Source organism: Leopardus geoffroyi, chromosome B1, assembly GCF_018350155.1.
Source record: "Leopardus geoffroyi isolate Oge1 chromosome B1, O.geoffroyi_Oge1_pat1.0, whole genome shotgun sequence".
NCBI classification, from domain to species: domain Eukaryota; kingdom Metazoa; phylum Chordata; class Mammalia; order Carnivora; family Felidae; genus Leopardus; species Leopardus geoffroyi.
Window position 1 is genome coordinate 169,980,625 of NC_059327.1, and position 12,468 is coordinate 169,993,092.

General features: G+C 37.7%; 1 protein-coding gene across 9 annotated transcripts in view; it reads left to right on the forward strand.

The window, feature by feature from the left end:
* The window catches only part of ATP8A1 (ATPase phospholipid transporting 8A1), a 235,113-nt gene extending 224,064 nt beyond the window's left edge, over positions 1–11,049 (forward strand). For all 9 annotated transcript variants that reach the window (XM_045474206.1, XM_045474203.1, XM_045474204.1 and 6 more), the window contains 2 exons: positions 5,071–5,162; positions 6,349–11,049. In XM_045474206.1, coding sequence (XP_045330162.1) covers positions 5,071–5,162; positions 6,349–6,446 — 190 coding nt within the window. In that variant the 3' untranslated portion in view covers positions 6,447–11,049. The remainder of the gene's footprint in view (positions 1–5,070; positions 5,163–6,348) is intronic.
* The last annotated feature ends 1,419 nt before the right edge of the window (positions 11,050–12,468 follow it).

A 12,468-nucleotide genomic window follows, 5' to 3' on the forward strand; every position in this document is an offset into this window, starting at 1 on the left:
ATTATCCAACCGTAGACATAAGCCAGCATATTATCATCAGCCATTACCAAATAGAATTTTTCCCCAGGATCCTCAGATCATTCCTCATTAATTTGTCCTTCACTATAGCCTCGACTATTTTTTTTTTGAGGCCATGAAAATTCATGTTATTTTATTTTATTTTATTTTATTTTATTTTATTTTTATTTTTATTTTTATTTTTATTTTATTGTTATTTTTTAATTGACATAGAAGTTAGCATATGGTGCAATAATGATTTCAGTAGGTTCCAGTGATTCATCCCCTATGTATGACACCCAGTGCTCATTCCAACAAGTGTCTTCTTTAATGCCCCTTACCCATGTAGCCCTTCCCCCACCCACAGCCCCTCCAGAAACCCTCAGTTTGTTCTCTGTATTTAAGAGTCTCTTATGGTTTGTCCTTCTCCTTGTTTTTATATCATTTTTGCTTCCCTTCCCTTATGTTCATCTGTTTTGAATCTTAAATTCCTCATATGAGTGAAGTCATATGATATGTGTCTTCTCTAATTTCGCTTAGTGTAATATCCTCTAGTTTCATCCAGGTAGTTCCAAATGGGAAGATTTCATTCCTTTTTGATGGCCGAGTAATACTCCATTGTATGTGTATACCACATCTTTATCTATTCATCCGTCTTTGGACATTTGTTCTCTTTCCATACTTTGTTTATTATCGATAGCACTGACTACAGCCTTGACTTTAAAGAAGAGAGTATGGAAGTATGGATGTCAGATAACTTGGCCATGTGGATGGTGATGATGGTTTCTCTCGGCCTTTCCCTATATTATTTGTCTTTAAAAAAAAAAAAAAAAGCAACTTTAACATTGCCCCCAAACTAATAGAAAAGAAACTATGTTTCTCAGTTTTCACACTGGATTTCTATCAGTGTTACATTCGAACCTCCATAGAGGTTTAGGACAGGAGCATATATCAGATGTTTTCCTCCACCCTACTCTTATCACTGTGATAATGGTTCTACTCAGCATTTGTAAAGAAAAGTGACAGAATGACAAGTATTATCTCCTCCAGAGCAGAGATCAGGACAGTTATAATCACTGTTTATCTCCCCACCACCACCTACCACAGGACAGCTGCCACGTCTGGATGGTTTTTTACTTTCTGGGGATCCATTTTAATGAGTCAACCAAAGTAGCTTTGTCAACCCAATATAAAGTCAAATGCAAACTTACCAATCTTCAAAAATAAACGAAAATACCTTAAGGCAATGTATTCCAGGACAGTAAATGGGGTTTTACCTAGGCTTTCCTTAGTGCTTTTAAATGAAATATTATTTTAAAACACAGTGTGTTGAAAACCTTACCCCCACCAAATATCTAAGTTGAAACATTTTAGTGGGCTTGGAAATAAGGTAACAATGTTTAAGTGGTAGTTGCATAATTTCATTGAACAAATTAAGAATTTGCATGGCTTGGTATGTAAATGATGAAAGACCATACAAAATTTAGTAACTACTGACTAACAGTTGTAATTAAGATGGGATTTTAGGGGCGCCTTGGTGGCTCTGTCGGCTGAGCATCCAACTTGGGCTCAGGTCATGATCTCATGGTCTGTGAGTTCGAGCCCCACGTCAGGCTCTGTGCTGACAGCTCAGAGCCTGGAACCTGCTTCACATTCTGTCTCTGTTTCTCTCTCTGCCTCTCCCCTGCTCCCACACTGTCCTCTCTCTCTCTCTCTCTCTCTCTCTCTCTCTCTCTCTCTCTCTCAAATATAAACATTAAAAAAAAAAAGGATGGGGTTTTAATGAGAAGGTATCTAAAGTCTTTTTGTTCTTCTCACAGTGTTAAGCTGTTCAAGAAAAGCTGAACTTTTTAACATATCCATTAATGTTTGCGTGTCACCAATGCAATGTATAATGTGACTTGACAGTAACATCAGTACCCATAAACATCAAGGGCCTAGAACTGCATAATTTTGAAATGATGAGTAGTTCCCAAAAGGTAGGATAAGACTAGACAAATACAAATCATCATCACTTATTATTTATTAAGCACCCCCCTGTGAATGGCATTTATATTTCATAGGAGGGACTCTGTTCTACAAGAACTAAAGCAAGCGTTCGGTGTTGTCCAGGAAACAACAACAAAAACCTAGTAGTTTCCCTACTGTGGAACTGGAGTGGAAGCCTTGTAAATCAAAACTCACATGCAGCAATAGACATGTCGTGTTGAGCTAATGTTGAATATAAGCCAAAGCATCAAAAAGGATCCTCACAAAGTTGTCTTCTGTTTTGTGATGATCTCTGTTTTGGTGGATTCTTTTTTTATAATAAATTCCTTGGAGAAGCACCTGGGTGGCTCAGTTAGTTAAGCGTCTGACTTCAACTTGGGTCAAGATCTCATGGTTTGTGAGTTCGAGCCCCATGTCAGGCTCTGTGCTGATGCCTCAGAGCCTGGAGCCTGCTTCAGATTCTGTGTCTCCCTCTCTCTCTGCCCCTTTCCTGCTCATGCTCTGTCTGTCTCTCTCTCTCTCTCTCTCTCTCTCTCTCTCTCCCTCAAAAGTAAATAATAAACATTAAAAAAAAGAGAGAGAGAGAGACCAAAGAAAGAGGCAGGCCACTCCAGATTGGTAGGTGTCAGGTTTAATTGGCAAGGGAATTTATATAAGGAGATTGTCTTGGGTGGTCATAAGATGAGTAGATCTCTGCCCCACCTGCCAGAATTTTAAAAGTTTATATAGATGTCATGGGGCGCCTGGGTGGCTCAGTCAGTTAAGCGTCCGATTTCGGCTCAGGTCATGATCTTGCAGTTCACGGGTTCCAGCCCCGCATCAGACTCTGTGCTGACAGCTCAGAGCCTGGAGCCTGCTTCAGATTCTGTGTCTCCCTCTCTCTCTGCCCCTCCCCTGCTCACGCTCTGTCTCTCTCTCTCTCTCAAGAATAAATAAACATTAAACAAATTTTTTTAATAAATTCCTTGGGAGCTGGGAGAATGGCAAGGTTGGGAAGGGCTAGCATTTGTGGAGTGCTTCCTAAGTGCCAGGCACTGTGCTAGAAACCATACAATTCCCTGAATCCCCACCATTGGTTAGGGATTATCCTCCTGGTGTGTATGAGATGACCAAGAAAGGTTTGCCTGAGGCTCCTCAGCTAATAAGTAACAGACTCAGAATTAAAGTTAAGGTTCCAAAGCCCATGCTCTGCCCCCAGTAATGCTCTCCTTTCCTGAGAAAGCTTTCTTACTGCGCTTTGTTTTTGAACACTAGGCATTAACTTGATGCAACAGCTGAGTAAAAGGATAGCCTCATATGAATGATTATTACAAACTACATTATCTTCTACATCTAAGTTTCGTAATAGGACAGATAAAATTCCCACATCTGCCTTCTTAACATTTAATGTTATAATATTAAAGTATTATGCACTTAGGAAGGCCAGCCTGAAACCTGGAAAATGTATTTGGGGGAGAAGAAGCTACATCCTGATACATTGCCAACCTCTAGTTGTCTGTAGTCATTTCCATCTTAAACACCAGAGACTTCCCAGCACCCCGTCCGCAATGCTCTGCTAACAAAATCAGACCACCTGCCGCTAAGGCTGCCGACTTCCTCAAAGCAGTTACATGTTTTAGTGTTCCTCGGGGTCTCTGGGTCTGTAATGTTAGATCATTTTAAGAACAGAGTAGAAAAGCGACTCTAAAAATGGCCCCTTCTCATTCCCCATATCTGTTTATTTCACTGGCAAAAACAAGTTTTACAACTATTTGCAAATCCACCAGAGTTTTAGATTAATTAGCTTTCTTGCCTTAATGTAGCTAATTCTCAGTGACAATGAAGTATGTCTAATAAGTACCATTTACAGCATCCCTCGACTTGAAAAATATGTGAAGATAACTACAAATGTCAACATTGCTAAATATTTTACTTCAGCGAAAGCCTAAACGTTTGCATAATTACGAGTTCATTCTGCGGAGGATTCTTTTATTTTTATTTTTTGTATATGATAACAATTGTTCCACTTCAGGATTTCAGAAAATTTGGCAAAACACAAAGCTGACAGAACAATTTAACTAAAACTTTTATAGTGGGGGAAAAGCCCAAGATGGAAATTTTTCAACTGAGCGCATTCCTGTGATTAAAACAAAATTGTGTAAACATTTGCTGTGGCACATGTGGATTACTTATTAGGATTCTTATGTTCTTTGATATCAAAGCAAAGTTTTATACATCAACCACTGGAGAAATGGCATGATTGGGAGGCCTGGTGTGATGTTTAAAGTGTATTTCACAATGATTACTCGAACTCATTGATTTGACAAATAATTGGCTTCCTGCTGTGGGAGACACCATTCTACATGCAGTGGAAAAAAACAGATGCATTATTTCTTGCAGTGTTGCTTCTAGGCGTTACATAATTAATTACGTGGATTTGTTTCTGTGGAGATTATTCTAAACGTTTATTGAGAAATAAATATTTTCCTTGTCGTTTTACCTAATATTATTTTCTGAAAATAGTTTTATTTTAAAATGAAATTAAGGAACACATTTCATACCACATTGGAGCAGGTAATGGAACTTTTCTAATTAAAATGTCTATGAAATCTCTTCTTCGTGTAGTTTTTAGGATTTCTTTGAATCACTAAAAAAATATTATTTTGTACCAAAATAGGTGCAAAGTAGGAAAAAGAGTAATAATTTTTGTGACTCTAAAAATGCCACGCTCAGTACGTACGTAGTAAGTCAACCAGGATTTTAGAAGTTAATGACGCTGCTGGCAGATTTTGTATTTTTTTATTAACTGTGTTGTACAGGTTCTGTATTCCCATTTGACTTAAATATAACTAGGGGGTGGAGAACTCTTTTGGCTGGATTATTGGGAACAAAACTCTCCTTAGCTCTGGGGAAAGCTGGCCTTGGAAGTATCTAAATACTTGAAATCTCATTTGCTATCTGAGAAAACGGGGCAAAAAGAATCCCTAGACTACAGACCTCTCAAGCAATCTTTTGTTTAAGTCTGATTCTCTGGTGGTCCTGTGGGCACACTGGGGTCTCTGCCGAGTTGATAATTCATTTCACACATTTGCACCTGCCCCACAGCCTCACGGAGAGGGCGCAACTGCTCAAGAACGTCTTTAAGAAGAACCACGTGAACTTGTACCGATCTGAATCCCTGCAACAAAACCTGCTCCGTGAGTATCTGAGTTCTGACTTGCAAATAAATTCTCTGCCGTCACGTCAGAGCATTTAGGACAGCAGGGTTTGGGCTTTAGGAATATTCAACTTTTTAACATTAACACCGAAAAAAAGTTTTGCGTACTTGCAACACGTTACATAAATGACCAGTGAGATAAACCTCTGACCTTGACAACCGTCTCATTTCCAGCAGACAAGACAAAGCATGTTAAAATCCTGCTGCTTTCACTTGAAGAAATAATATCTCCACATGCCCCTTGCTTCCTTAAATCTTAAGACGAACTAGTAAAATAAATCTTAAGTCTTAAAAGCTCCCTCCGTACTGTTATCTTTTCTACTTGAACAACTTTGCAAGGGCTTTTTCAGCTTTCATACGGCACAGAAACATATATTTCCCCCTTCAAAAATGTTTATGAATATTTAGAGTTGTAAGAAATTATTAGGTATCATGCCCTCTTAACATTTCAAGGATCTAAAAGAGAATATAATATATAAAGCCCTGTAGTAAATGTATTTGTGTTAGTCATATATCTTTTGTTTCATGTTGTTTCCACATGTAATTTATTTTCAATTACATATACTCATGTTTAATGCTTTTGCTTTCTATACTTCGAGAGGCCTTTTCTAAAGATGTGACCCCCTTGGGGGCCATTGCTTATCCCCAGCCATGTTGGGGCACAAATGAGTTTATTTGTAGACGCCAAGAGCCAAGGATGATGTTGTCCCAAGGAAGGAGTCCCCTTTTCTACCTTTGGCAGTTACATGTGTTTAACTGTGAATCCTCCTCACTTTTGTTCTTCCTTCTGGCTCATCCACCTGATGTGTATGGAAATGCATGTGCCCACTTGACTAGACTCCCACACCCTCCAGTAGCCAGGAAGCAAAAGTTGGAAGGCTTGGCTTGGATTTGAGATGCCATGAGGAAGACCGAGGGGGGTTGAAAGCATCCGTGGGGCAGAGTTCATAGAATCTCAGCTGACAACCTGCAGTCAGCCCACTCTTCCTGTTATAGCTGAGTCTGCATCTTTCTCCGGATGTTAAAAATTCATGTCTTCGTGCACACTTTTGAGGGCAGGAGGGCTATATGAGATCCCCCCAATCGGAAAATAAGTACTTAAAACTCAGAATAGAGATTACCAGTGACTTCACGATGATCATTTCTGTTTCCTCTCCAACTTACAGATGGGTATGCTTTCTCACAAGATGAGAACGGGATCGTCTCACAATCTGAAGTGATTAGAGCATATGACACCACAAAGCAGAGACCCGATGAATGGTGATGGGCGGGGCTTCGAGGCTGGCTCCACCAGGTCTCTAAGGAGAGCTCCCAGGTCTTCCCGGAATCTGCTGACCAATTCCAGTCTGGTCCAAGGAGGGGAAAGTGGATCTGAGCTCATCTCGTTGATTGACCTTCAGATTCATGTATATTATAGACATAAGCACTGTGCCACTATACTGTAACACCATCTCTTTCAGATTTTTTAAAGTATTTGCTGAGTCTTTGTAAGCAGAAATTGAAAATGACCTTGTATCTTGCCAGAATGCTTTCTTAAAACTGAGAATAGGTCAGGAGTCTTATGCCGTTACTCTGGGCTGTAACTGACTATCAGTTGATTGGATATACCACAAGGCAACCAACCATTTAAAAACTCTAAAATGGTAATAATTTAAAGGGATTCTTGATATCCAGACTTAGATTTCAGAATATGCTGAAAAAAAACCAGCACTCTTCTCTAAGGAACTGACTCACCTTACTGAGCAAAATTTCTAAACAAGACATTAATAAGTGTTTGTGTCAAAAATTGTCTTGATAAATGTTTGCCAAAGAAGTTCAATAAGTGTATTTCTCATTCAGTAGTCATTTGCCCAGAAATTTAAAAGAAAGTTTACCTCCAGTTCTGCTGTAGGATCTGCATGCTTGACTTTTCAAATGTAAGAGTGATTTGCAAAAATGAGTATTTCAAGGCATTTGCTACTCAAATCTGTGATGTTGCACCTTTGGCCTTACAAATGCTTCTTTCTTGTTTGTCTTGTTTACTTGTTGAAGTTGGAGGGCACACGTGGTAATGTGACTCTGTCATTATGATACTGATTTTTAATCTGTATATATGTCTCTGTCCTTTCTGATGAGGTGTCTCTAGATTTTTCTAAAACCCTGGCTTCCGCTGAAGATTGAGTGATTGTCATTTTGTCTTAAAGTTTTCTCTCAAGAAAAATTTGCTTACATATTTATGTGAGACTCCCAGTGCTTCTGTTGAGGTGTTTGGAATACCATGTCAGATAAATGCATGGGCTTTTGTAATGTACATAGGCTCGGCTTTTGTCCTGTGTTTTGGTTCTTTCTATAGTTCCTGCTAGAGATGCCTGCTGTCTTATATAGCACACCCCGTGTTATGGTGACCACCCCTGTATTTAACACTGAGAATTACTTCACAGTTCACTTTTCAAATAGCTCCCCCAAATTAGTCACATGCTGCTAATTGGGACAAATCAGTGGTACATTTTCCCCATTTTAAAAACACCTGTTTTACTCAAGCCTGTTGCTTTACAGTCAGAGACAGTCTTCATCACGAGTAGATTTTGTTGCTATGGTTTTAAATGTATGTTCAGTTTAATTTAATTATTTTCAGCATTTCTGAGACATGCCCTAAAAATGCCTATTTTGCTACCAACGATAAATGGTGAAGGGGCTGTTTAAAAACCACAACCAGTTTTCTATACTATTTTTAAAAGAATGCTTTCATTTAAAAATAAAAATAAAAAGGAATTCTAGTTTTCAGATACACTTCAGAGATTGAAGCAAACTTTCTGCCTTTTATTCAGAATCCTGTTTGCCTTTAAGTGGACTTACCAGCAAAATGGGTAGAACTTCCTCTTGAAAAAAAAAAAAAAAAAGTCAACTAGAATTGCAAAGAGAGGTGATTTGAGTTTAATAATGTGTCATTCTTTTAACCCTTTTTCTTAATCTAGATTTAAAATTAGGTTATACGTCATTTCCTTCTCTGTATTTTTAGCTATTTAGTTACAAGTATGCCCCCCCGCCATTTTCTGTAAATAAGAGAGGTTATAACACATACATAATTCTAAGGGGAGCAAGGGGTTGACATAGTTCACTTCCTAGAGCATTCCCCTTTGGGGTTCAGATTAAGAAAATTGTGAATCGAAACATCTAGAAAGTCCACACATGTAAGAAGAGTCTGAGATCACCTTCAAAATTCTGCAGTCACGGACTTTTGTCCGCTGAATGGAGCAGCTTTCCCAGGCCTCGCAGTGGTGATAGTCAAGGTCAAGCCACACAAATCCAAAAACAAGAATGAAGTACCCCGTTCCAGAGAAGCACTTCCTCGCAGGTACAGATCAGAACTCCTCCTCCTCGTCAGCGGCGTCCTTCTCCAAAATGTTAATAGCAAAATGTGATGAATCTAATGGAACTGAATTTTCTGGCTTCAAAAAAGGAAAAGTTTTATTTTTATCTTAAAACATGGATTATTTCTATGGAGCTCTTAACATGAGTAGAATACCCATGGTTAATTAACGTACGAGATCATGGTCTGAAATATGCCTAATTTCTAGTCGTATTTATGAATTATTAAGTCAATTCCTTTGCTTCTTGGGTGAGAGAGGAGGTTGGGCAGCAGGGAGTGGTCACCTTGGTAAAACTTAAAACACAGCATTACTTAAAACACAGCACTGATTTTATAGTGTTAGAGAAAACCCTCTGATTTTTTAACCTTCCAAAGAGGGGAAAAGTAACACAGTTTTACCAGGATTAAAACAAACAGCTGAAATGACTTTCAACTTGTATTTTCTGAAATAAAGGACACATACTCTTCAATTAAAAAGTCCCTTGTAGGGACTTTGGCAAATGCTAACACCGTTGCTTTACAATGTTTACAATTCGGAAAATACTACTTACAGCAGAAAATCCTCGTTCATTTAACATTGAAAAGCTGGGAGTTGCTTCTTTAGTGTTGGGTAGTACGTGGTAATATTGAGCATGAACTTTCTAAATGTTTTATATATACATATAAAAATAGATCTGTGTCTCACACCCAGAAAGATGCTATCTGGCAGAAATTGTTAGCAGGAGAATGATGTTTCTCAGGAATGTAGCAAATTTAAAATGATATATTTGCTGCCCACCCTCCCACACCCCACTCGATATCTCACGTGAGCCAGCTTCAGCAATGTTGCAGCTTTTTCTCATCAAGTCAGGTGAACGTGTATTCTATTCAATAATAATATTTATTTACATGAATTATATGGTCATTGAATGGAGTCGCTCATTCCTCCTAATTTTCAGGGGGGAAAAGTGAGTTCCAGAAATCAACACCTATTCTGATCATGAAGTTTTGTTTTATAATTCTGCAGTTCAGCTGCAGATATCAGATATGAACGTATCAGATATGAACATCACATGATAATTTGTTCTGCATTGCGTGCACTGCACATCACTTGTAACTTGTCATTGAAAATAGTCTTTCAGGAACTGAGTGCAAGTCTGAAAGTAAAAGATTGTATATTTGTAGTTTTTAAATTATTTATAACAATGTCCTAACTGTTACCATGCTACGTGATCATCAGTGTTTATTTTTGCGCAGTTGCCCTAGGAGAGTTCCCGGTTCTAAAACTCATTTCATCAAATAAGTCTATAACCTTATAAATAACCATTTATAAAATTTATCGGGAAAACACCCACCCCATTCACATCATGTGGACCAGATCTGTGGAATTCTTTTTGTAAATTAATGTAATACCATGCAGTTCGGTGCCTAATAAATGCTTTTTAATGATGAACATTTCTATAATGCTTCTTTAAGAGATCATAATCTGATTTTTCTCACGTTAAAATAACTGAAGTCACTTGTGAGACTTAGTTATACTTTGCTGCATTTTAATTAACCTTCAGTGGCTATTAAAATGGAATGTAAGTTAAACTTTGAAGGAAAGGAAATAAATGTTTTCCATTTCTCGTCTTGATTTATTTCCTGTATGAAAGCAGCTGTGTTTTTGATAGGTTTATGGTTTGCATGAATTAATATTTAAAGTGGTCCAGGCCAATGCATGGCTACTGCTGTAAATCTTGATGTTTATTTCTGCCTTATAAAATTCTGTCATGGCCTACCTGGAATTCAATATTCAGTGGACAAATTAATTGGTTCTCTGCGCAACTTTTTTTTAATAAGTAAATTATTTTACAAACAAATTTGCAAAAAATTAATTGCAACTTTTGTTTAGCTTGCTTCTAAGAACTTTTCTTAATAAAGCTCACAAAACTTCTCAGCAAATAAATCTCCCGTAAGGAGGGGAAAAAAGCTAGATTTTATACATGCTTACTTTGAATTAACAGCAACTTTCCATAGGTAAATCTGCTCTTGCAAAAACCGAGAGCAGAATATTAAAAAATAATAAATATTTTTATGTTTCATGGTTCTAGAATAGAAGCCATAAATGCAGTAAATACTGTTTGCTGTTTGTTTAGCTATTTCAAGCTTCATTTTTCACATTTTCAAGTTTATTAAGTTTAAAAAAAAAAAGGCAGCCTTGGGAGGCAGCTACTATGGAAAATTGCAGTTTGCATTTAAGATAAAATAGTATTTTCAGCTCCATGAAAAACCATTCCTGCTGAAACTGCTGTAGAAATTGTGAAGCTGCATGAGTGGAGAGTATTGAATCTGTGATCATAGTTTTCTCAGGTTTGTTTATCTCGATGTTCAATGCACTGTGTTTCATAAATAGTTATTAAAGTTGAGTAATATTCAGTTCTATGCAGTGTTATGTGTCATTGGCCTTTTGTGAATGTGCATGTTTTAAATTGCAAATTTTAAACATTTTGTCCTCTAATTGTTATTAAAAATGAAATAAACTGTACCATTACATAAAGGAATTGTTGCAGTTGTAATTGCTAGTTTTAAAAACTTTGTCGCTTTATAAAACTTTCAAAGCCAGTGTAATTATAGTCTGAGAAGGTGTCTCCACTTAATGGCATTTTAACATTTTGTTTGTAACCCCAGTGATCTAGGAAATAGCCCTTCCTTTTAATCCAACTAAAGGAGACATGAGGGGGAACATGTGAAGTCTAGTTTGGTAAGAGACATGGTTAATTTGAGTACCCTCCCCCCCAATTTCTTTGAATAAAATTCCTGTATTTTGATTCTTCAGTCAGAAAAGCCTCCCAGGATTATCCCCATTCCATATTTAAATCAGCCTACAAGTCAACAGCTAATTCACAGTTCCATCCTTTCACTTCAGCAAACCTACCCAAGCTACATGGCCACATTTAGCCAGTAACATGTGAAGGAAGTAACCAAAAAATGTTACACATGTGACACAAAAGCACGAGAAACACTGGGTATGAGGACAATAGTCTTATCAGAAACAAGCATCATTTGGTAAAAGAGAAACAAATGAAGCAGCAATTTTGGAAACTGCTGGAATGGGATTCGTTCCCAGAGAAACACTTGAGGGAGCAGTTTGAGAAGCCTCTGGTTTTACTAGCCAGGGCTGAGGGCCCCGCTTCCTCTCCCTCAGTCTTTCCAGGGACATGGGCTGCACGTGGGCCTCCCAAGCAAAACCACAGCAAAACAACGTGTACAGAAAAGTTAACCTGTGAATTATGTCACGATTTTCACCTGTATCTCCACGCCCCCTTGAAATGTGCACGCTGTTTATACTGACCCCGTGGTTTTGGATGCTAATACGCCCTAAATACTGAAGGAAGCCGCAAACTTGAAATAACATTCTCATAAATTCAACATGTCTTCCCCATTTAAAGTTTGTCTGTGTGCGTCTGGCATCTCTAAGCTCAGCTTCCATTTTGGTAACACAGAGCCACTCATTCTAATGAAAAAAGGTCTTCCTAACCTGGACAATTTCATTAGGAGGCTAGTCAAAATTTCTGGAAAATAGGAAATCTGTTTTACCATTGTTTTTATTTCATGTACAAACTAGGATTTCAAATAACAACTCTCTGTCAGAATAATTGCATTAATAACTAATTGCAGCTTTAAAACGGCCATATCCATGTCAAAATATGTCAACAGTTTGTCTCCGTAATAGTTTAATATATGTTTAATTTCTTGTTTTTCCTGAGTGTATACTAAATAAGTTTTCTAGGTTGTGCAAAGGTAAACAGATCCCAGCCCAATGAACTGAATCAAATTCCTAACTGTGATTGTATATACTTTCAGGAACCTTTTTCATTATCTCACTTTAGAAATCTTACGGGTTTAAGTCAGTCTGGCAAGTTCTCCACCAAATGGAATAACAATAACACCAAGAAAAAGCAAATAGGGAAAATAA